Here is a 25,487-nt window from a genome sequence, read left to right on the forward strand (position 1 = left end):
TGGTGTTGAATGAGGACTCTTTCTTTCCGCCTCGAGGAACTTCTGCAGTGCATGTTTTGCAGATGGTGAGAGCGACGTTTGTTTACCACACGAAAAACAACCCACGTTAATGAGATCCGCTATAATATTGCCTCAACCCTGTGTGTAACTCCGCCTCCTCTATGATGCCATACTCCTCAACCCCTCCCCCCTCAGAGGCTTCAGAGAAAGGAGGGGTTGAGGAGGCGGCAGTGGAGAAGTGGACAAAACTGCTTCGTTTGCGCACATTTGGAGGCTAAATCAATTCTATAATTATCGGATTGCATTATTGGTTGAATTTTTTTTTTTTAATCTGGATTATCTGTGTGACATCATAATTGCCATAATCGGCCGATAATTATCAGTAACCGATTTTATCATGCATCTTTAATTAATCCATTCAAGAGATAAGTTGTTACAGCCTTAGACCTAGTTGTACCTACAAGTACATTCGCGAAAATGTGATTCAATTATAAATGCAAGCAATTGGCTATTTATGGAAACTGTTGTGCACGTGAAAAGAGAATTTAGTGAGGTGCAGAAAAGTCACTGTGTGCAGCAGGCCTAACATTACGCTGCTGCCAGAAAAGGTGCAATTATTTCGTAAATAAACAATAAATATATTGTCAACCACACTTTACCAAATTATAATGGCACATAATGGTAAAGCGGAAAGTTCAGCCACCTCGTGTTACTTTTTATTTATTTCAGTTGTCTTCTAACTAAAGTTAATTTCCATCTCTTCTAGGTTGCAATAAAAATCATAGACAAAACTCAGTTGAATCCAACCAGCCTACAAAAGGTAAGTTACTGCACTGTCATACAGATACATTTTTCTACCATATTGTGTATTTAATAATACAGCACATAAAATATTAACTGATTAATATGTATGAAGTGTACTCATGTGATGCCAGCTGCATCAGCCACTGGACACATTAATAAATACAATCAATTAAGATGCATTCTACTGATGCTGTAAATGTGTTCTATACCTTCAGAAATGATGATTGTTAGAAAAAAGTATACATAAAAGCAGAGGTGGGTATAATGTCAGTCTTATGACAGTCCTATTACACCACTGTCAAATAAAGTGTTACCGGTTAATATCTTGGTGTAAATCAGTGTTGTTTTAAGGCAGCCCTTTTAATGTTCGTTTTCGTCTTTTGGACTATAATTCTTATAAGTCTTAACATATTTCAGTCATCTCAAAATGTGTCTCAAGACTAAATTCGCCTAGTTCGAGTCAACATTTACGGTTTTCATATGAAAAATTAAAACATTTCTCTCAATAAATACATAATGGCTTACAACTATTTCCAATGAACATTCTCAAACAAGCACATATTGTAGCGTCAACAAGGACAACTTGGTCATTATACAGGAAAACAGTACACTATTTTCATTTAATTATACCCTCCTGAACTCCACAAACTGTGTGTAAAAAAAAAAAAAAATTCAGAGAGTGTAAGAGGACGTTAGCATAGCATTCGGCTAATGCTAAGACGAACGCTATGCTAACGCTACGACTTAAAATCAGCACAGATTTTTAAAGTCTAAAGCAACACTGGATATTCTCTCTGGCCAAGAAAACAAATCTTGTCTGTGTGCAAGCCAGCATGGAGACTGGGAACGACAAACTCGTGTGGCGGGAAAGGGAGGAGGCAGCAGGCTAACTACACATAAATTGTCACACATTGTTAACATGTGACAGAAACTATTGCACATTTTCATATGGTTCTCGTCTCGTCAGATGAAAACGTTCAACGGCGTTGAACTCGTTATGTTTTAGTCTCCCAAAAGACGTTTTTACCTTGCTATCATTTCGTCATCGTTAGTGTTCATTGACGAAATATTTTCGTTATCGTCATTGTTGACAAAAACAACACGGGTGTAAATGTCCTGAAATCCAGTGAGGACAGCTGCGGTTTATATTCCGATATAAATATAGTGGGTGGCAGCTTATTGTCAGGTGCACCTGATAGTCCGAAAATTACAGTAACTAACTACGTATAGAACCAAATACATAGCGGGCTTTTGTTAGGCAAATTAGGCTAATTTAATCAAATAAATTTACATATTGATCAGACTAGATGGACGTTTGAACACCAATTGTTTTCTGTCAAGTGTTTTATTGTGAAAATGTGTGTTGTTTTGAACATAAGTGTACATATGTGTGTTACAGCTTTACAAACTGTCAAAAGTGAAGGCACTAAAATGCTTCAAAAAGCACAATTGCCTTGTTTGCTGTCTGTAAAGCTGAACAACTTCAGAGGAGGACAGAACATGTTATATTAATAAAGTAAAGTAAAAAAATAAGATACTGTGACGTAAAATAAGGTACTCTTTATACGACAAAAAAAACACACACACAAAAAAAAAACGACTGTAGACGAAATGGTGGACAAAACGTCTGCGTCATAAAGTCGAAATCACGCAAGTAGTAGTCGGAAAATTACGGTAACTAACTATGGATGGAACCGAATACATAAACTCCACTTTCATAGGATTTACTTCCTGGTAGAGGTAATCATGCACACTTTTCTCAAAAGTGACAATTCAGTTCAGTTCTTTTGCTGTGGATTAAAAATATGGATTTGACATGAAATGGTGAATATGATTACATTTCATCTTTAATTACAGGTATCTAAATCATCCTATTTTAACCCTAACTTTAGCCCCTATTAAAAATCCCCACTCAGATGTAAGCGCACTAGCTTCATGGCTATTGCTAATATTGTTTTCAGGTTGTGTTTATTTTTTCAAGATCACGACACACCAGTGTAAACAACTACATTTCCCTTCACAGAGTTAAACCCTAAATGAATCACTTCCATTTGAGTTCACAATACGTTACCTATCCTCCTGCTAGCAACTGGATACAATGTCAGTGGAGGGGGGCCTGTAAGGGCATCTCATCAATCTTCATGGCTTTTTTTTTTTCTCACAAATTCAAGTAGTGTTGTTCTTGACAGCCCTTTTAATTTCCATCTTAGTCTGTGTCTCTTAGTCTTAGACTTTTGGACGATAATACTTAGTCATAGTCTTAGTCATATTTTAGTCATTTCAGAATGTGTATGTATTCGTCTAGTGTTTGTTGACAAAAACTCGCGACTAATTTCGTCTAGTTTTGGTCGACGTTTATAGTTTTCGTCTGTAAAATGAAAACATTTCACTCCAACAATAAATAAGTAAAAATGTCCAACTATTTCGAATGGGCATTGGCAGATTAATTTCGTCTAGTTTTACTCGAAGTTTATTCAAAATGTTTTCGTCTGTAAAATTTAAAAGTTTTGCTCCAAAAATAATTAGATGTTTCCAACTTTTCCAAAAAAACATTGACTGACGAGCACATATTGTAGCATCTATAAGGACAGAGGCAACTTCCTAAAAATACACAGTCAGCAAGAAAACATTTTCAATTAATTATACCCACCTGGACGCCATGAACTGCATGCAAAAAAAAAAGTTGCCTGCCTGTAAACGCGTTAGCATGAGGCTAGCATTAGCTGCTATGCTAATGCTACGAGTTACATTTAGTGTGCGATGATCACTCAGCACAGACCTTTAAAGGCTAAAGCAACATTGTATATTCTCTCTGGCTGAGATGAGAAAATATTACCGTGGATGCATGTTTGCAAGTGGAGGGGTAGAGCACGTCACCTGAGTGACACAACCAGACACTACGATGATGCAGGCTAACTACACATAAAAATGTCACACGTTGTGATGAAAATGATGGCACATTCTCATCTCGTCTCATCAGACGAAAGCTGGCATTTGTCTCGTTATGTTTGTGATTCCCAAGTGCTGTTTTTAGATCATTATTGTCTCGTCATCGTCATGAAAAAAAGTGTTCGTTGACGAAATATTTTGCTTCCTGTCATCGTTGACGAAAACAACACTTAATTCAAGCCACTCACCATGCCCTCAAAGTCCCAGTTCGATTATTTCCAGTTATGTCAGTTGTCCTTTACTCATATTCCCCCTCTTTTTGCAATATTGACTAATTTGGCACCCTACTTTTGCAAAATAAGGGTATGTTGACCAGTTCGCTTTGAAACATTTTCAAATCCGAGCAAAACCACTTTCATACGGGGATTTATATCTTGATGTGGGCCACTTTTTTTTTTTTTTTTAAGAATTCGGCTGCGGTCTGAACTCTCCATTGCTGATATCATCAATTTATATCGCTTTATATTGAGGACAGAATGGAGGGAGGTATTGGAGGAAGAGCAGAGTTTTAGGATAAATACTTAGACATTTGAGTCACAGGGCTCCATGCTATGCTGTTTGTCTAGCATGTCTCCACCTCTACTTTGTGACATATTTTTTGCACATGGGGGTCACTTCACTGCAAGGGCGAAGGTTTAGTCTCAACATTGGGAGGGACGATATAACAGCATAACCTGCATGTACACTTTTTGCTGGGGACGTTACATTTATAAGACTAAACAGACTGGGTGAACAGGGGATCAGAGCTACATCTCTTACGAATATAAACAGAATGAATTGATAGGATTATTGATCAATGCAATATAAATCTGTATTGACTAATACTAACCTTCACGTGTATTGGTTTAGGTGATACACCGTTCGATTCAAACCTTTGTTTTCACAAACTACTAAAGAAAATTTTTGAACTTCCAGAATGAATGGCTGGATTTCATTAGCAAATTTAAATTGCAACAGAACAATTGAACAGAACTTAAATTATATTAACATACACAATTAATACAAACTTGTTGATAATCTCTTAATAGGGCTCCAGCAATCGATTATTTAAGTAATTGATCATTCTATTGATCAGTTAGTTCGAATAAACGAGTAATCGGATTACAAATATTTAATGTCTTGCAGAATCGATTTTAGGAGGTGTAAAAAGAAAGAAACAAGTGTTTATGATTGCAATAGTATTTATTTTGGCTTGCTAAAATTGCAGTTTAAAAGGAGCATTAAATACATTTAAAACTAAATTAAAATACCTGAGCTTAGCCTCAAATGGTATGAATAGATAAATATATGAGAGTCTAAGTACTATAAAAGAACAACTACCGGTAGCTAACTTGCATACCAAAAGTCTGCTAGCTTAAATGCTACAAAACGCTAACTTTTTTTTTTTTTTTTTTACTCAAAGCTCTTAACAAAACGTTCAAAGACATATGCCCACAAAAAACTGCTAAATATACTTCTAAACTAAATAACAAATGCATAAGTGTATCCACCCAAATCAATAAAACGGAATGAAACTTTCAAAATAAATAATTACAAAGTCACTCCAAACGAATCATCGAATCAGCAAAATTTGATTCAAAGCTTTTTTCCGAATCGAATTACTTGAGGTAATCGATTAACCGTTGAAGCGCTATCTCTTAATAATGCAAAAAATAAGCATTTGTCTTAAGACCACTCAACATTGTCCGGTCAAATACATAAATTAAATATAACTGGAAACACTTCTTTGTCAGGGTATAACAAAAATAAATAAAAATTGAGCCTTCGTTCAGGCAAAACACTACTGCTTTTGTTCACAAGCACTGCCAAACTCAACAAAAAAAAACTTTTTACCTAATTAGGCTTAATGTGTGATTATCTGAAAAAAATGTCTGCATAGGCTGCAAATAAAACTATTTTTAAATAAATAATGTAGAAAGTAAATAAACACATTTTAAATAAATGCAAGTCATCATCCAATTAAATGTGCCAATTAAATTCTATCCTTACAACAAATAGGAAGACAACCTAAATTACCTGTATCATAGACTTCATAATGATATTGACGGGACACGGGTCACGGGGCACGGGGCCGATTAATAGGGGGCCTGTATTGTTGGCGTGGCCGTCAAAGCTGACCGAGTGGAATCACAGACAAAAAGCTTTTTTCATTGAAAATTCTTGTGAATAAATGCTTAAATCCCTGAATTCTTTATAGATATGGATGTAAAACAGTCTCGATTCTTGGTTAAAAGCAAAAAAAAAAAAAAAAAAAAAAACATGCTGTTAGCATTTATTTTACGACAATATGTCAAAGTACGATGCGAGTCTGTCAGTCAATGTGTCGGCCGCCAAATGTAAACAGAGCTTTTCCATTGAAAATTCTTGTGAATTAATGCTTAAATCCCTGAATTCTTTATAGATACGGATGTAAAATAGTCTCGATTATTGGTTAAAAGCACACAAAAAACGTGCAGTTAGCATTCATTTTACATTAAGTATGTCGACGTACGATGCTAGTCTGTCAGTCAATCTGGCGACTGCCATATGTAAACAGAGCTTTTCCGGTGAAAATTCTTGTGAATAAATGCCGAAATCCCTGAATTCTTCATAGATATGGACGTAAAACAGTCTCAATTCTTGGTTAAAAGCAAAAAAAAAAAAAAAAAAGTGCAGTTAGCATTTATTTTACGTAAATATGTCGAAGTACGACGCTATTCTGTTAGTCAATGTAGCAGCCGCCATACGTAAACAGAGCTTATCCGGTGAAAATTCTTCTGAATAAATGCTTAAATCCTCGAATGCTTTATAGATATGGACGTGAAACAATCTCGATTCTTGGTTAAAACAAACAAACAAAAAAAACGTGCCATTAGCATTTATTTTACGTAAATATGTCGAACATTTATGCTAGCTTGTTAGACAATGTGCGGGCAGCCTTACAACAAAGAGCTTTTTACGTTGACATTTTTAAAAAAAAAAAGAAAAATATAATAATTACCTTGAATCTTCGAAAAAAATCACTGCTGAGACAATCTTCCCTGTTTGTATGCGGTACAGCTTTGTACTTTTTCAACATAAATCCGGCGTTGGATTGCCGCATGTGTCGCTGCGACCGACGGCGAATAACTGAGGCGTATTGTGGGATGGCCCCCCACTTGAAGGTGTGGCATAGTGAAGGTCAAATCTGGCCCGTCAATATCATTATGAAGTCTATGCGTGTGTGACTGAACTGACTATATAATGCTTAAAAGGTTGCTTAAAAGTTGGTGGGGACAATTTGAGCATCCTGAAAAGTTGGTAGTGATATGTCCCTACCGTCCCTATGCAAACTTATGCCCTTGCTTTACTTAGTGCATTGCTGTGACATATTATTGCTATTATTGCTATACTATTTTGAAATGGTGGTCTGAACGGTCCAACGGTGACACAAGTTTTGTTATTTTAGCTCTTTACGAAAACATGTATTTAACCAGTTTTTAAAAATTATCAGCAGACATCTGATAAAAAGAGACACAACAAATCATCTTCAATTTAAAATCAATAAAGAGCCATCTAAAGTGTACATTTTGAACTGCAATGCATTTTGGGAACAGTAGCTGACCAGGTCTCCTCAGAACCCTGAGTGAGTGAGTGAATGAATAGAACACTGTATTTTCATTAGAATGCAACCGAATACTCAAACCAAATGAAAATGCTCCATATAGTTTATTGTGTATACATGCCAAAAGGTGAATTTAATGACTCAATACCATTTGCGTAAAGTTCTAATCTGCATATATGACCCTGCAGAGTAAAATGAGTCACATTGACCCATTTTTCTTTATCTAAACTGAGGTTTTGGTGTAATAACAAAAAGTATACAAGTGTGTATCTCAGCTTTCCAATGCCATATACATTATTTTGACATAACGTTTCATCACAGAGAAATTGTGACTTGAAGTCAAGGGGTCAGTGCATTTTAGATTTCTATAATTGAGAGAAGTCTTACTTGGGACATTTTTACAACAATCTTTCACTTAATATCGTTAGCGACCAGCATGTTCCCTACGCCGGACAACCACCAAATTTGGCATAAAAACACAGGATATATCGAGGAACAATTACTGTACATTTCAGCAATGAAAGAATTCTTTACTGTATTAGATCTAACTTTTCAAATTCATTTTGAAGCTGTGTCAACGATCCTCATCAACAACTTCTGGATTCATTTCTTTTCGAATCCCGAAAAGTGTCAGTTTTTGTGAAAACAGGAACACTTTGTGTTTAAAGGGAACCAAAATTATCGCATTAATGGGCGTTAATTAATTTTTTTAATTAATCACGTTAAAATATTTGACGCAATTAACGCAGATGTCCCTCTCAGACAGATTTAAATGACAGTACAGTGAAACGCTCACTTGTTGTGTTTTATGGAGTTTTGCCGCCCTCTGCTGGCGCTTGGGTGCGACTGATTTTATAGGCTTCAGCATCCATGAGCATTTGTAAGTAATTATTGACATCAACAATGGCGGGCTACTAGTTTATTTTTTGATTGAAAATTTTACAAATTTTATTAAAACGAAAACATTAAGAGGGGTTTTAATATAAAATTTCTATAACTTGTACTAACATTTTTCTTTTAAGAACTACAAGTCTTTCTATCCTTGGATCGCTTTAACAGAATGTGAATAATGTTGATGCCATCTTGTTGATTGATTGTTATAATAAAAAAATACAATCCTTATGTACCGTATGTTGAATGTATATATCCATCTTGTGTCTTATCTTTCCATATATATATATATATATATATATATATATATATATATATATATATATATATATATGTATACACTGGGGACAACAAGTATTTGATACACAGTCAATGGGAAAACCCATTGGCAGTGTATCAAAGACTTGTTCTCCCCACTGTATATATACATCGTTGGAAAGCCTAAAATCTCAGTGTTCTGGGGGAAGAAAATTTTTGAACAGGAGGGCATTTAAAAAAAATTAATAATAATTAAACCGCAAAACCCTATATGGAGGTGAGAGCACACGAGAGCACGCGAGAGGAGAATTACAGATGCCATGACTTTAACGAGATATTATCACGTACTTACCTTGTTTCGATCCAAAAACTCCATGTAGCATGTATAACTGAGTGTCAAGACACAGCTGTGAATGGCCACAGCTGGATTTTTGGGGTATTTAATGGGTGAACTATGGTAATATAACAAGGGTCGTGATGCAGAAATCGCAGACATCTAGGAGTGGTTGAGATTTTCATTTTCATATATTTACCCTTTTAAATGTTTTTTTCAATTTTTCTTTTTTTTGGATCGATTATTAATCATCTAACATATCAGAGAAAATGCGACAGTCACAAAAAAAAAAAAAAAAAAAAAAAATCAAGCGATAGTTATAGATAGGTAGATATCCGTGACTTTTTTACAGACACCATTTTTTTCATTGTTATGTACCGGATTGGCCCTGATTATAAGACGCCCCCCCTTTTTTTCAAGACTCAAGTTTGAAAAAAGACTTTTTGAACACCAAATTAATTGTTATACAGAAAATAATTACAGTACATCTGAAACATGATTATAACAATATATTTGAGAGAAAAAGCATGTTATTTTGCCCCATTCAAATCTTTATATCTGAACATTTAAATATATAAATTAAAGTGCAATCACATTCGTAAATGAATGACTTCTGGTTTTTGAAATGTAAATAAACCAATCTATTGTGATAAAACAAAAAAAAATGCAATAACTGCATTAACCATCAAAGTGAAGTCTAACTGTAACTGTAGTCTTGAAACAAATCTGAATAAGGAAAAACATTGCAATAAAATAATGCAACTGGTTAAACTTGAGAATAGCTGAGATGTGTCATGACAGAACATTGCTTCAATGATATCTGGCGCCATCTTGCGTCGTGAATGGGTATAATGTCTAGACCGCGAATATAAGACGACCCCCACTTTTTCAGTCTCATTTCAATGCAAAAAACACCGTCTTAGATTCGAGCCAATACGGTAAATTGTTCAAAAGTTTAAAATATGCGAGTGGATAATTTTTTTAAGTCTTTTTTTTTTTTTTTTTTTTTTTTAAAGAAATATTGGACATCAATTAATGATTCTAAGCTAAAAATGACATTTGGAATAATAAATATGATTAATTACCTTCGTTTTATGGCTGGGTTAAAACAAAAGCAGTTGCGCGACGTCAGTAAACGTGTTTCCAGGGTAAAACGGACAAATTAAAAATAGTTTGGGGACTTAATGCGCCATGAATCTTCTATGGCAGCATGTAGACATATTGTTCTATCAAACACAACAGTTCTTTTGGCTTAAAATACAGCCGTTTCTTTTAAAGAGGAGTGCAAGAGCAGAAACTGCTTTTTTAATCTTGTCTGTTTTCCGCCATATATATGTATACATATATATATATATATTAGGGATGTGAAAATTATCGAGTTAACGTGCGTTAATTAATTTTTTTAATTAATCACGTTAAAATATTTGACGCAATTAACCTAGATGCCCCGCTCAGACAGATTTAAATGACAGTACAGTGAAACGCTCACTTGTTGTGTTTTATGGAGTTTTGCCGCCCTCTGCTGGAGCTTGGGTGCGACTGATTTTAGGCTTCAGCACCCATGAGCATTGTGTAAGTAATTAATAATGTTAATGCCATCTTGTTGATTTATTGTTATAATAAACAAATACAGTCCTTATGTACCGTATGTTGAATGTATATATCCATCTTGTGTCTTATCTTTCCATTCCAACAATAATTTACAGAAAAATATGGCACATTTTATAGATGGTTTGAATTGCGATTAATTATGATTAATTAATTTTTAAGCTGTAATTAACTGATTAAAAATTTTAATCGTTTGACAACCCTAACACACACACACACACACACACACATATATATATATATGTATATATCTGGAGGAAGACAAACATATACACCCAAGGGTACCTGACCAGAAGGCCATCTGATCACATGTACAGATAGTCCATCATCCAGTCACATCAATCAGAAGCTCCCCTGCACTAAATCAATCAGGTACCAATAAAGAGCTCATGTTTGTGGTGAAGCTTGAAGAGATGGAGTCTTCATATAACCATCCAATCAACCCATATTTGCCCTTAATGCTGCTTATATGCACATATGGGCCAAAGTGTCTCACTCATTGAACCGGAAATCTGTCACTCTCCTACTTAGCCTGCTCAGCCCGCATGAGCTGCTTTGCTTGCGGCAAGAAGTGGAAAGACCACAAATAAATCATTGAAGAATGACATTTTTGGTGCGTGTGAGAAATATTATTACATTCTGTTATATCTGTTTATTGTAAACATCTTCGAGGGAAACGTAAAATAATTCTAATATTCCTCTAGAACGAATGTCATTTTGGAGTTGTCGTCATTAGTCTAGTAATGAATGATATTCATCCCAGTTTTTGTTTTTATAGTACAGGTAGTCCCCGAGTTATGACGTATTCGACTTTATGATGCCGGAGTCTCGTCCGCCATTTTGTCACCAGTCGTTTTTTTTTTTGTTTGGTTTTTTTTTAGTCGCATAAACAATCCCTTATTGTAGCTCACAGTATCTTATATTTTATTTTACTTTATTCATATGACGTAGTCTGTTCTCACTAAACGTGAAGTTGTTCAGTTTTACAAACATCAAACAAGGCAACTGTGTTTTTTTAAGCCTTTTACTTCCTTCAGTTTTAACAATTTGTAAAGCTGTAACACACATGTACACTTAGGTTCAAAACGACACACATTTTAACAATAAAACACTTGACACAAAAAAATTGGTGTTCAAACATCCATTTAGTCTGATCAATATGTAAATTTAGTAGAATAAATGATCCTTATTTGCCTAACGAAAGTCTTAAATGCTACAAATGCTCACGTATTTACACACACGCGTGCATGTTGATTGCATATGAGACTCTAGTAGCTTTCACAGATGTTCATTGGCCATAGGCACACCGTAGAATTAAAGTTCAGACATACAAAATAAGGAAACACTTCTATATTCAACAGTGTAAAATCTTAGCATTGCTACATTGAGGCTAATGGGAAAAAGACAATGTACTAACCACTTTAACCTGCTGTAAAACATTGGCAGTCTTCTCCAAAACGCAAAATTGCGGTTAAAAGGTGGCACTTCAAACAACATGAAAACTGGCTGGATTAAAGAATTTGCAAGCGATGCGAACGAAAGGGGGGGAAAAATCTATTACATGCATGACAAAGGCGAAGTGCACTTTGTTTTTGTTTCTTTTTACTAAGTGTAAAGCTTACGGTTAGTAGCTTAGCAAACGTACTTCCGGCGGACATTTCAAAATAAAAGCACCTCATGTGCAGATTTCTGGAGGCAATCGCATATACTTCAGATTCTACACTAAGAATAAATTTAAAATGACACCCATTATGAAAAATCTGATTGGCAATGATATAATGATGTAATAAATGATAATTTGGCTTCAAATTTGTTGCATACACACTTTGCAGGACAAGATGACAGCCATTTTGGATAAAATTAATACTTTTAACGGGCTCTAATTGGTAGACAACAAAATGACATTGGGTTTCTCACCTATTTCATATTCTGCACCTAACTAGTTTGAAATGACTCATTAGTCATTGTGTGTGTGTGTGTTTTTTTAAAAAATATTTTATAAATTTTAACATAGTTTGTGTTTTATTTAAGGATAACAATTTATTGCATTTGAATCGGTGATTTATTAGGATGTACTGTCACTATATTCGTGGTTGAATAGGTTGAAAAAAACAGGCAATGATATGACATATCAGCAATAATTATGAGACACTATATCACCTAGTAAAATTTTTTATCGTGACAGGCCTACACGTAAGTCCACAAACTGTAGCAGTCAACGTAATTACAAATGCATACACAAACATATTTTAGCTGAAACAACTTACAGCCTTATGTGGGCCACACCAGATTGCAGTTCCCCTTTATCCATGTCAGTCAGGAGTCTGCTCCTCAGTCATAAGGCAGCAGTCCAGCCAGACCCAACGCTGCCACCAGAGAACAGTGTATCCTCCATCATTAAACAAAATACAATACTTTTGGACTCTTTTGACAGTTATTTTGGGGTGGTTATAGGGTTAATTCTGACTTACGCGGAAATTTGGGTCACGTTGCCAGCGTAGTAACGAAACACGTTCATAACCCAGGGACTACCTGTACAATGTTGATGTATAGACTTCATAATGATATTGACGGGACACCATCCCACCAGATTTAGGTTGACAAAGTACGGAAGCTGTACCGCATACAAACAGGAAGGATTGTCTCAGGAGTGATTTGTTTGAGGATTCAAGGTAATTATTATATTTGTCGTACCATGCATGCATTTTGAAACAAAAAAATCAAAACAAAACAAAAAAAAAAATCAATGGGAGAAATTAACTGCTACGGCATTGGCGTCATAATTCGCAATATTTACGTAAAATAAATGCTGACTGCCCGTTTTTTTGTTTTTAACCAAGAATCGAGACTGTTTTACGTTCATATCTATAAAGAATTCGAGGATTTAAGCATTTATTCACAAGAATTTTCAAGGTAGATAAGGCGACGCCATGGTGGCTTAAAGACGAGCAGCACATTCGACACAAACTACCGTTCAAAAGTTTGGGGTCTCTTGGACCCCAAACCTTTGAACGGTAGTGTATTTATGTAAAATAAATGCTAACTGCCTGGTTCTTTGCTCTTTTAACAAAGATTTGCGACTGTTTTACGTCCAGATCTATAAAGAATTCAGGGATTTACGTATTTTTTCAGAAGAATTTTCAACGTAAAAAGCTCTTTGTGGTAATAAGGCGGCGCCACAGTGGCTGAAAGACTAGCAGCACGTTCGACATATTTATGTAAAATAAATGCCAACTGCCCGTTTTTTTTGTTTGCTTTTAACCATGAATCGAGACTGTTTTACGTCCATATCCATAACGAATTCAGGGATTTAAGCATTTATTCACAAGAGTTTTCAACGTAAAAAGCTCTTTGTCTGTGTTTCCACTCGGTCAGCTTTGACAGAGATAGGCCCCCTATTAATCGGCCCCGTGCCCCGTCGATATATTATGAAGTCTATGGTTCGTGATGACCTTAGGTGGTTATTATTAGGCATATAATAACTAATTGCAGCTTGCTTTTTATACTACAGAGTAGGGCTGCAGCTATCGATAATTTTAGTAGTCGATTATTCAATGAACTAGTTAGTGCGAATAATCGAGTAATCGGATATGGAACATAAAAAATTTAAATACTTGAGCCTCAAAGCATATAAAAAAAAAAAAAAAATGAGAATCTAAGTACAACAAAAGAACAGTTGGCTAACTTGCACAGCAAAAGTACGTTACCTTAAATTCTATAAAATGCGAACGTTTTTTCATTCCCGCAAAAAATGGGTAAATATACTTATAAACTAAATTACAAATGCATTGAACAAAAACAGCGCAATCAAAAACTTTGCTTATGTTGGTCTTAACAGGGAGCAGCCTATATTCAGCTATGTGATAGGAGTTATGTCATATACACTATTGCCACTAGAGGGCAGTATATCCACCCAAATCAATAAAACTAAATGCAAACACTTTCAAAATAAACCATTAAAACGCCACTTTGATTAAACAAATATTCGAAGCAGCAAAATTTAATTTTAATCTTTTCTTCTAATCGAATACTTGAGTTAATTGATTAATCGTTGCAACACTAACTACAGTGATATTATACTTACGAATATCTCTATATACAGAATTTTCAGGTTAAGACACGCCTCAATGAGGAAATATTGCCTCTAGTTACGAAAGAAATTTCAGGATACGGAACGCAAAAACACAGTATGGCTGGTACTCGCAGCTCCTAGTGTTAACTGAACGTAACATACAGTACGTATAGCTTCCGAGCCATTAGCTATTGCCAAGCATTCCTGGCATCCAATTGGCTAAGAGGGACCTCTACTGTATGTGTATCCCAGCGTCCTCTTCATTAGCCCTTGTGTTCCGCCAGTTTTACATGAGTGTATCAACTTTAATTATTTACTCCATTCCGGGTTTTTTACATTATGCGCAACTCGGATTTTATGTTTATTGTGCAATAATGTAATTGTAACATGGTTTTTTTTTTTTTTTTTTTTTTTTACATGTTTTGATGCTTTTTTATGCATGATAAAAGACGTATGTCTTTATTTTGGGGGGCTTGGAACGAATTAGGGCATTTACATGGAAAACGCGTCTCTACTTACAGAATTTTCAAGTTACGAAACTACTTCCAGGACCAATTACCGTATTTTTCGGACTACAAGTTGCACCTGAGTATAAGTCGCACCAGCCATAAAATGCCAAACAAAGAGAAAAAAAAAAAAAACATAAGTCTCCCAAAAAAGGATAAGAAAAGAGGATACACACAGGCGTTGCCTCTGTTGAGATATTTTACAAGCATAAAGAATGGTTCATAAGTCCATAAGAACATAGGTTCACAGCCCTGTTTCTCTCTCGCTAACTCGCCCACTCACTCAGAGCTGCGTAGCTGTCCGTCTTCGTCTTCTTCTGGCGTGTGAGCGTACTTCTTCTCGTTAACAAATGTGAGTGCGCCCCCGTGAAGGCGCCACAAATTAAAAGCATGCATTTCAATATAAAAAGTCAATAATACCATACTGGCCCGAATATAAGACAGTGTTTTTTGCATTGCAATAAGACTGAAAAAGAGGGGGTCGTCTTATATTCGCAGTCTAGACATTATACCCATTCACGACGCTAGATTGCGCCAGATATCATTGAAGCAATGTTCTGTCCTGACAGATCTCAGCTACTCTCAAGTTTAACCAGTTGGCAATGTAATTGCAATGCAATGTTTTATTGTAATGTTTTTCCTTATTCAGATTTGTTTCAAGACTACAGTTACAGTTAGACTTCACTTTGATGGTTAATGCAGTTATTGCAATTTTGTTGTTTTATCACAATAGATTGGTTTATTTACATTTCAAAAACCAGAAGTCATTCATTTATGAATGTGATTGTGCTTTAGTTTACATATTTAAATATTCAGATATTAAGATTTGAATGAGGCAAAATAACATGCCTTTTCTCTCAAATATATTGTTATAATCATTTGTTTCAGATGTACTGTAATTATTTTCTGTATAAAATTTAATTTGGTGTTCAAAAAGTGTTTTTTTCAAACTTGAGTCTTGAAAAAGAGTCGTCTTATATTCGGGCCAATACGGTACAATTGAACACACATTGCCAAAGGCAAAAGGAGAACGTGGCCATAGCTATTAAGAGTCATTCAGATAACTATAGCATAAAGAACATGCTAACAAGTTTACCAAACCATCTGTGTCCCTCCAAAACACCAAAATAACATGTGAAATGATATCATAATGTGTTAATAATTGCACACATAAGTCGCTCCTGAGTATAAGTCGCACCCCCAGCCAAACTATGAAAAAAAATGCGACTTATAGTCCGAAAATACGGTAATTTCGTTAGTAGAGGTACCATTGTATAGCCATTTCTATTTTGATCAGTGACATCCCATAACCTTAGGTTGTTGTGTCTGTGCTTACATCATTGTAAAATTACTAAATCCTTCATTCCAGTTTGTACTCTATCCTGTTTTCCCAGTTTTCCACTGACTGACCAGCTGTTGTGATAGACTTTCATGCCACATTTAGATCAGGGGAGAGGATTTGGAAATTATAGTTTTACAATTACAATTTGCTTTTGGTGAATTTGTGTTTTAAATACCCATAAATTCTCAGAAGAAAGACTGACATTAGCATAATCTCAACAGAAATTCTTGTAGAGGGAAATCAGTGATGTAGAGGGGCGGACAACAGAGGAAAGAGAAGACACAGATGGGTCACTTAAGCACTAACACCATGAAGGCATTTCTCTGAAATGGCAGGAGGAGGTTGTGTTCCTTTATACTAAAAATGCTGAAAAGGGCTTTTAGTACATCCAATTTAAACTCCTAGAGTGTAATGTCCTTTAGTGTGAGTTTTATTGTAGATCTACCAAACAATTTACTGTAGGTAACATGGTTTTGCTGGGAATGCATGGTGTAGGAGATCAGACACCAGCACTACATATCCCATAATTCACATAAGCACAGCTGGAGAAGGGGAGAAAGATTGTGGGCTTAATACCTGGGTTGCCATGGCAACAGTGACGTTAGCCTTTGCGAAAGGAGAAGACTGCTAGAGATGGAGGAGGGAGAGACTAGATGAGGGGAGAACTGAGGAAATGCGAGTTAGAAAAAAAACCTGACACTAATCTTACCTTCCTGTTGTAAGAATTTGTACAACGAGTGTATTACGGCATATTTTTTTAAGCTTACATGTCACATGCACAGCTGATTTTTGTGTTTTCTTGTAAATTAATTTAATTTGTAATTCTCTTTGACCTTATACTATCAAGTGATAGGAATAGTCCACATAATGCTTGAGCATACCAATAGCACTAAAATAATGTGCACCGAGGAAATTTTGGTAAGGCTTTAGGGGCATTTTAATCATTAGGAGGGAACTAATACTAGAAAATACAATTCCTGGAGAAATTGTGATGGTAGCTTTGCTGTGATGGTTGATGTACCGGGTCACTTCCTGTTGATTTTGAGGCATCTCGAACTTCCTGTAGATATTGGGTAAATTCCTGTTAATTTTGGGGCATTTCGGGTTCACTTCCTGTTCATATTGGGTCAATTCCTGTTGATTATGGGGCATTTTTGGTTCACTTCCTTTCCAAGCCCCGTTTTTAGCTCGTCATCGTCATGAAAAAATTGTTCGTCGACGAAATATTTTCGTTATCGTCATTGCTGACGAAAACAGCAATGCACTATACCGGTATAAATTTGCCTCACTTTTCTGATGCTTTTGGAGGGAAGTGTAGCTGTTGTCCATAAATATTTTTTAAATGTACAAATGATTGAATGGTGACAACAAAAATACAGAATTTCTTTTGTTACCTTCATATTATTATGATTATTAAAAGCATGTTATTTCTTTCCAGCTCTTTCGGGAGGTACGAATAATGAAAGGCTTAAATCACCCCAACATAGGTAAGACTTGAGGTGTTCACAATTTTATCTGTATGAATTGATGATTGATTTTCATCTGTTTCTGTTTTGGCCTACAGTGCAGCTGTTTGAGGTGATTGAGACAGATAAGACCCTTTACCTGATCATGGAGTATGCCAGCGGAGGTGGGTAATTGAGCAGTCATGTTCAGAAACTAGTTTGTGTGGCGTTCAATTAAAATGAGAGGGAAAATATGCCTTTCTTTAATATATATATGGAAGAGGGATGTCCCGATCGCATATTTTTGCACCTAAGACCGAGTCACCTATTTTCGAAAATCTGTAGATATCGAGTCCCGAACCTATACCGAAAAAAATTTTTTTTTTGTGTGTTGTTTTTATATGAACAAAAGTTCTGGACTTTTTACAGTACTTCCTCCGCTTTTTCCGGGAGTGATACAGAATGAAAAAGAATATTATTTACGTATGTATGTTTTGGCAATGCCTTTGTATTTCAGGATTATTTTGTTACTTTTTAGCCCTTCAAAAGTAAAAAACCAATATAAAAATTAGGCTTGGACGATAATTGAAAAAATTTAACATTGCGATATACGTATACAGTTTTGCCATAGACTTCATAATTATATTGATGGGTCACACCTGTCAGACACTGTGCCACCCATTCAAGTAGGGGGCCTGCCCACATGAATTATTCTCAAACACAGGCACGCAGCGATCTAACGCTGGATTTAGGTTGAAAAAGTACGAAAGCTGTACCAGATACAAACGGGAAGGATTGTCTCAGGAATGATTTGTTAAGGATTCAAGGTAGTTATATTTTTCGTACCATGCAAGCATTTTGTTACGTTGTGAAATAAATCAACGGTAGAAATTAGCCGCTATGGTATTGGCGTCATACTTAGCAACATTAAAGTAAAATAAATGCTAACTGCCCATTTTATTTGCTTTTAACCAAGAATCGAGACTGTTTACGTCCATATCTATAAAAATTCAGGGATTTAAGCAATTATTCACAAGAATTTTCACTGGAAAAAGCAATTTGTGGTCATAAGGCGGCACTCGAGTGGCTTAAAGCAGCACATTCAACATGTTTACGTTAAAAAAAATGCTAACTGCCCGGTTCTTTGCTTTTTTAACAAAGAATCCAGACTGTTTTATGTCTGTATCTATAGGGAATTCAGGAATTTAAGTATTTATTCACAAGAATTTTCAATGTAAAAAGCTGTTTGTGGTGATAAGGCGGCGCTACAATGGCTTAAAGACTAGCAGCACATTCGACATGTTTACGTAAAATAAATGCTAACTGCTCGGTTCTTTGCTCTTTTAACAAAGAATCGAGACTGTTTTACATCCATTTCTATAAAGAATTCAGGGATTTACGCATTTATTCACAATAATTTTCAACGTAAAAAGCTCTTTGTGGTGATAAGGCGGCGCTACAATGGCTTAAAGACTAGCAGCACATTCAACATATTTACGTAAAATAAATGCTAACTGCCCGTTTTTTTTTTTTTTTTTTTGCTTTTAACCAAGAAATGAGACTTTTTTTTTTTCGTCTATAGCTATAAAGAATTAAGGGATTTAAGCATTTATTCTCAAGAATTGTCAACGTAAAAAGCTCTTTGTCTGCGTTTCCAATCAGTCATCTTCGACAGGGATAGGCCCCCTATTAATTGGCCTCGCGCCCCGTGTCCCGTCAATATGATTATGAAGTCTATGATATTGCCAAGGCTCCATACTTACTTTTTCATTGGTTGCACTGGTGCGCCTAATTTTAGACATCACCATCAGTTGACGAGACAGCTCCTACAGGCATTGCGCCACGCCTTACCGTAAGGGGCCGGCCCAGGCAGAGCGTTGTTGTGGCTTTCACTGTAATAAACTCAAACACACGTTACGTTCTAACGCCGGATTTAGGCAGAAACAGGACGAAAGTTTTACTGCATACAAGCAGGCAGGAGTGTCTCAAGAGTGATTTGGTCGAGGATTCAAGGTAATTATCACATAAAATAGCACCATGCATGCACTTTTACACGTTGTGAAAAAATAAATGAAAAAAATTAGCTTTAACTTTAGCTTGAAATATTTACGTAAAATGAATAACTGCCCGTTTTTTGCCTTTAATCAGGAATATAGACTGTTTTACGTTCATATCATAAATTATTTGACGCTCATGCTGCCGAGAACAGCCTCTCACTTACTTAATAGATGAGTTGCTACAGAACACTTAAAGATGATTAACACATTTGTGCCTTTGATCGTAGAGCTAACAAGAAGGCTAGATCAAAGCTACAAAACTGTCAATCATCGTTAACTTTAAAGCAGTAATGTGAAGTAAGGTTGGCCAACCATGTTTTTGAATAATATCAATGGCTAAACAGTTTTAAGCATATTTTCATTATTTTTTTTAACGCAACCCTTCCAGATTCTTTGTTTAACCCATAGCAACGCCCTTGACAACGAAAATGCTTTTCTTCGGCAATCTTCGGAAATTACGTCACACCAGGAAGTGCAAGGGAAGTCCGCCATAGAACAGTATTGTTTGTTGCTTTGCTTCTCGGTAAGATGCCACGGCAGTGTGTGGCGATGTTTTGTTCTCACTCAAATGAAAAGTTGTATGGGTGGCCAAAGGATAGCAGGGCACGTAAATGGACATCTTTCGTTCGCACGAAGCGAATGAATTTTACGCCATCATCGAGTAGTGTTCTCTGCTGCAAACACTTCGAAGATGCCTGCTTCCTTAACCGGTCTGCTTATGATCAAGGATTTGCCAAAAAGTAAGTGTGATTTTTGGATAGATGACTGATGACGTTGTCAAAGCAGAGCTGCCAACTGTTGTGGAATGAACAGTATAAGCTAGCGACATTAGCCGAAAGTTAACTTGTGGTAATCCCTGATCATAGTTCTTGTTGCGTTCGCTAGGTTAAGCGTGTTTAAATTGTGCGTCATCTACGATCTTGTCCGAAAGGGTTAGTCCACTGTCAATTGGGAAAGGGGTGTGGATGTGCATATAAGCGGGTCGGCGTCGCGGTAATTCACGGTCACGTTGCAGTAAGTGACACACACCGCCGGTGAGTTTGTGCACATTTATTTGTATTTGTATTATGTATTTCCACCTTCATGCTTCAAGCATTGCATTGCATTTGTATGGTTCGGCGTTTCTTTCACGGTGATCGCTTGATAGCCTTCTCGTTTGTGTTTTACGTACAAGAGCCGCTGACAGGTGACAACAACATGCGTGTTGCTTTTAATGTCTGGCAGCGAATCAGCGAGCATGCAGGTCACGCGGTGAATCATGGGAAATGTAGTCTCGGGACAACACTGAAGTGGTGCTTTGTAATCTGTTCGCTTGTGTGAAAAAACTACATTTCCTCACGACATTAGATACCACTTCCTCCCGAGAGCCCCGAGCCGTGTTGTACTATTAGCTCCATGTGTTAATAAAGAAACAAAGTTGTCAGCACGTCGTGTGTTTGATACATTTGTAAACAAAAAGCTCATAACAAGACACTCTGCACGATCCGTTTAAGAGACGTTGGAGCAGTAGGAGGCGAGGAGGAGATCAGCCAGAAGAAAAACTTCGCGGTCGAATGTGGCGGCAGTCCGCTATTATTTTGTTTACTTATTGTTGCCACAATAAAGGGGAGGAAGCCATCAACGGCTCATCTCCTTCTTTCCCACCAACGTTTTTATATTATTATTTTATATGCACGAGAGCTGCCGGATCTGCCAAAATGAACATGAAGTCTGATTATTATTTTTTTTAACAATGTCATCAGATAGACAAAAACATAAAATTATGTGCAAATGCCTGCATCTTCAAATCATGAAAATAATAACAGCCTATATCTTACCAATGTTGTAATCTTGATGTATCCATTCCATGTCAAGTAGTCTAGGCACATTGTTTGCATCCTGATTAGCGTCTGGCTAATACATGTTAGGTCCAACATAAAATTCCAACCTCCTCTTCCTCCTCCAACTCTTCAAAAACTTGGATCTCCTCCCTTGCGCTCGATCTATCGCTTATATCGCTGTTTGAATCATTGTTTGAAGGGCTTTGTATGGTGGCCGTATGTATAGAGCTGCCATCGCTGTTCCCGGTGTGACATATCACTTCCGGGTTCGTCCCCTTTCAGGTTCGAACTTCGGAAACGCGATTATTTTGTCAAGTATACGACATGTAAATTATTTTTTCATGCTTTATTTGTTGGACAATGTTTAATTACTTTAATTGTGACCCTATTTGGCATGTTATGAAATTACTTCACATTACTGCTTTAACTACCAAACGCCAGCTGCACTGGTGACCACGAAAGTCGCACTGTTCGACAGGAGGGAGGGTGAGAGGCTGTACAAATAATGAAGCAGAAAAACATCAATATATACATTTTTCAAATTTAAAACCCGATCCTTTTCACCTCATTCCGATCCTCTGAGTGATCATGTGATCAGGACATCCCTAATATGTACCGTATAAAATACTGTATCTTATATTATCACATAGATGCTTCTTTCTGCTCAGTTGGTAGTTTGAGCTGTCCAGTAAGTGTGCAAGACAAGTGTGGAAGTGAACTACTGTGCTACAGTGGTATGAAAAAGTATCTGAACCTTTTGGAATTTGTCTCATTTCTTCATAAAAACACGATAAAATGTGATTTGATCTTTGTCAAAATCACACAGATGAAAAAACAGTGTCTGTTTTAACTAAAACCACTCAAACATTTATAGTTTTCATATTTTAATGAGGATAGCATGCAAACCATGACAGAAGGTGGAAAAATAAGTAAGTGAACCCTCTGCCTAAGGGGACTTAAAGAGCAAATGAAACCAATTTTTACCAAACAATTTAAGTCATGTGTGTGCCCAATCACTGATGTGTGGTTTAAAGCTGCTCTCCCCCTATAAAACACACACCTGGTAAGAATTGTCTTGATGAGAAGCATTGTCTGATGTGCATCATAGCTCGGTCAAAAGAGCTGTCTGACGACCTGCGATCAAGGATTGTTAATTTGTATAAAGCTGGGAAAGGATACAAAACTATCTCTAAAAGTCTGGATGTTCATTAATTGACAGTCAGAGAAGTTGTCTACAAATGGAGAGAGTTTGGCAGTGTTGCTTCTCTCCCATGGAGTGGCCGTCCACCAAAGATGACGCCAAGAGTTTAGCGCAGAATACTCAGAGAGGTAAAAATGAACCCTAGAGTGTCTGTTAAAGACTTACAGGAATCACTGGCAGAGTCCAATATCTATGTGCACACACCAACTATATGTAAAACTATGGCCAAGAATGGTGTTCATGGGAGGACTCCACAGAGGAAGCCACTGCTGTCTGAAAAAACATTGTTGCTCGTTTAATGTTAGCAAAAAGGTATTTGGACACTCCACAGAGGTTTTGCCAAAATATTTTGTGGACTGATGAAACCAAAGTTGAATCGTTTGGGAGTAACACACAACATCATGTGTGGAGGAACAATGGAACAACTCACCAACATCAACACCTCATCCCCACTGTGAAGCATAGTGGATGGTGCATCATGATTTGGGACTGTTTTGCTGCCTCAGGGCCTGGAGAACTTGCAATCGTTAATGGAAGAATGCATTCAAAAGTTGATCAGGATGTTTTGAACACATGAGGCCGTGTGTCAGACAGTTAAAGCTAAAAAGAGGATGGATGCTGCAACAAGACAATGATCCAAAACACCAAAGTAAATCAACTTCAGAATGGTTTCAGAAGAGTAAAATACACATTCTGGAGTGGCCAAAGACCAGACTTGAACCCCATTAAGATTTGGTGGCATGACCTAAAGACAGTGATTCATGCCAGACATCCCAGGAATCTGACTGTACTATAGCAGTTTTGTAGAGAAGAATGGGCCAGGATTTATCCTGATCGATGTGCCAGACTTTTCTTCAGCTACAGGAAGTGTCTGGTCGAAATTATTGCTGCCAAAGGGACGGGGGCACAAAATATTAAATGTGAAGGTTCACTTACTTATTTTCCCCTGTTCTGTCATTGTTTGCATACTATCCTCATTGAACCTATTGATTTATGGGTGGTTTTAGTTAAAGCAGACACTGTTTTTTCATCTGTGTGATTTTGACAAAGGTCACAACACATTTGATTGTGATTTTATGCAGAACTGTGGGAAATTCAAAAAGTTTCAGATACTTTTTCAGACCACTGTAGCATAGTAGTTGGTTGCTTACACTTTGGAAAGACAAATTATGTTTCATGATTCGGTAATGGTGAGGAAACAAGTAAAGAACACATTGTTCCTCCTCTAACTACTTTGCACTATTGATAGGAACGAAGGACAAAACGACTCAAATAGAAAATGCTAATGCAAGGCAGTGAAACATTCCATTCAGAGTAATAACAAATCCCAATAACCAATCAGCGAGCACCAGTAATTAAATAAACACTTATGGCATTTGGGTGGCTTGTCCCCCTTGATTTTTGTTTTGTTTTACTGACTCACCTGTCCACATTCACAGGTGAAGTATTTGACTACCTCGTGTCTCATGGAAGAATGAAGGAGGTTGAAGCCAGAGCCAAATTTCGACAGGTCGGACAGAGAAAAATCACTATTCTTTATTAAAATGAATTCAAATTAATGTTGCATCATTATTATTTGTTCACAGATTGTTTCTGCTGTCCACTATTGCCACACTAAGAATATTGTCCACAGAGATTTAAAGGTAAGAAAGTGAAGAAGATGTTTTGGGCCGCCTTTAGAAATAGGAGATTAAGGCTAGTTCAAGTCATAATCTCAGACTAGTCCTAATCTTTGTGTGTGAAAAGGGCCCCGTTGCGTCTTAATCACACAGTATGGAGAATTTAAAAAATGGGCGAATGCTGGCATGTGTTCTAATAGATTACTGAGCACTCAGTACACGCATGAGTCACGTGAAGGTATCTGTGTTGTTGGACAACATGCAGTTACCCCTCCCCCTTTCCATCTGCCTTATAGATCCTTTTTTTAAAATTTGCAATGTACGTTTTGTCTTTCAACTTAATCTCATTACACTTTTCCTTCCTCGTCCTATTATTTTCCCCCCTATTCTCCTATCCTGCTGTTTTTCCATTGTCACTCCATACACTCTTCTTCCATATTTACCTCCTCATCCTCTGCAACAATTTACACAGGCGGAGAATCTCCTGCTGGATGCCGATGCCAATATCAAGATAGCCGATTTCGGTTTCAGCAATGAGTTCACACTGGGAAACAAGCTGGACACATTCTGTGGCTCGCCACCCTATGCTGCCCCAGAACTTTTCCAGGGAAAGAAATATGATGGACCCGAAGTGGATGTTTGGAGTCTGGGAGTCATCTTGTACACACTGGTCAGCGGCTCGCTGCCTTTTGATGGGCAGAATTTGAAGGCAAGTGGTTGGGAAGGGAAGACTACTAGTCGGTAGAATATGCAATTGTGTAAAGTTGTTACAGTTCTGGATGAGCGGAGGACCCAATTAGGAGGACCCAAACTATGGAGTATTTATTCAACATAAACTTGTTCTCCTTACAAACTACCATAAGCAGAACAAAAAGTAGCAAATCAAACGCACAAACTAAAGGTAAATACGCCAGGACAGACAACTAGTGATAGGTGCAATGCCACCATTGCCATACTTTACTCCCCTTTTTTTAGCTGGGCTCACTGCAGAGTTTAAC

The 25,487-nt window shown here is 36.8% G+C and overlaps 1 protein-coding gene across 2 annotated transcripts in view; it reads left to right on the forward strand.

Annotated features, from left to right (window-relative positions):
• Window positions 1-25,487, forward strand: part of mark4a (MAP/microtubule affinity-regulating kinase 4a) — a 101,213-nt gene that overhangs the window by 27,949 nt on the left and 47,777 nt on the right. For both annotated transcript variants that reach the window (XM_057820508.1, XM_057820509.1), the window contains exons 3-8: window positions 767-820; window positions 17,786-17,834; window positions 17,912-17,977; window positions 24,310-24,380; window positions 24,457-24,513; window positions 24,962-25,198. In XM_057820508.1, coding sequence (XP_057676491.1) covers window positions 767-820; window positions 17,786-17,834; window positions 17,912-17,977; window positions 24,310-24,380; window positions 24,457-24,513; window positions 24,962-25,198 — 534 coding nt within the window. The remainder of the gene's footprint in view (window positions 1-766; window positions 821-17,785; window positions 17,835-17,911; window positions 17,978-24,309; window positions 24,381-24,456; window positions 24,514-24,961; window positions 25,199-25,487) is intronic.

This window comes from Corythoichthys intestinalis, chromosome 18 (assembly GCF_030265065.1).
Source record: "Corythoichthys intestinalis isolate RoL2023-P3 chromosome 18, ASM3026506v1, whole genome shotgun sequence".
Classification (NCBI taxonomy): Eukaryota; Metazoa; Chordata; class Actinopteri; order Syngnathiformes; family Syngnathidae; genus Corythoichthys; species Corythoichthys intestinalis.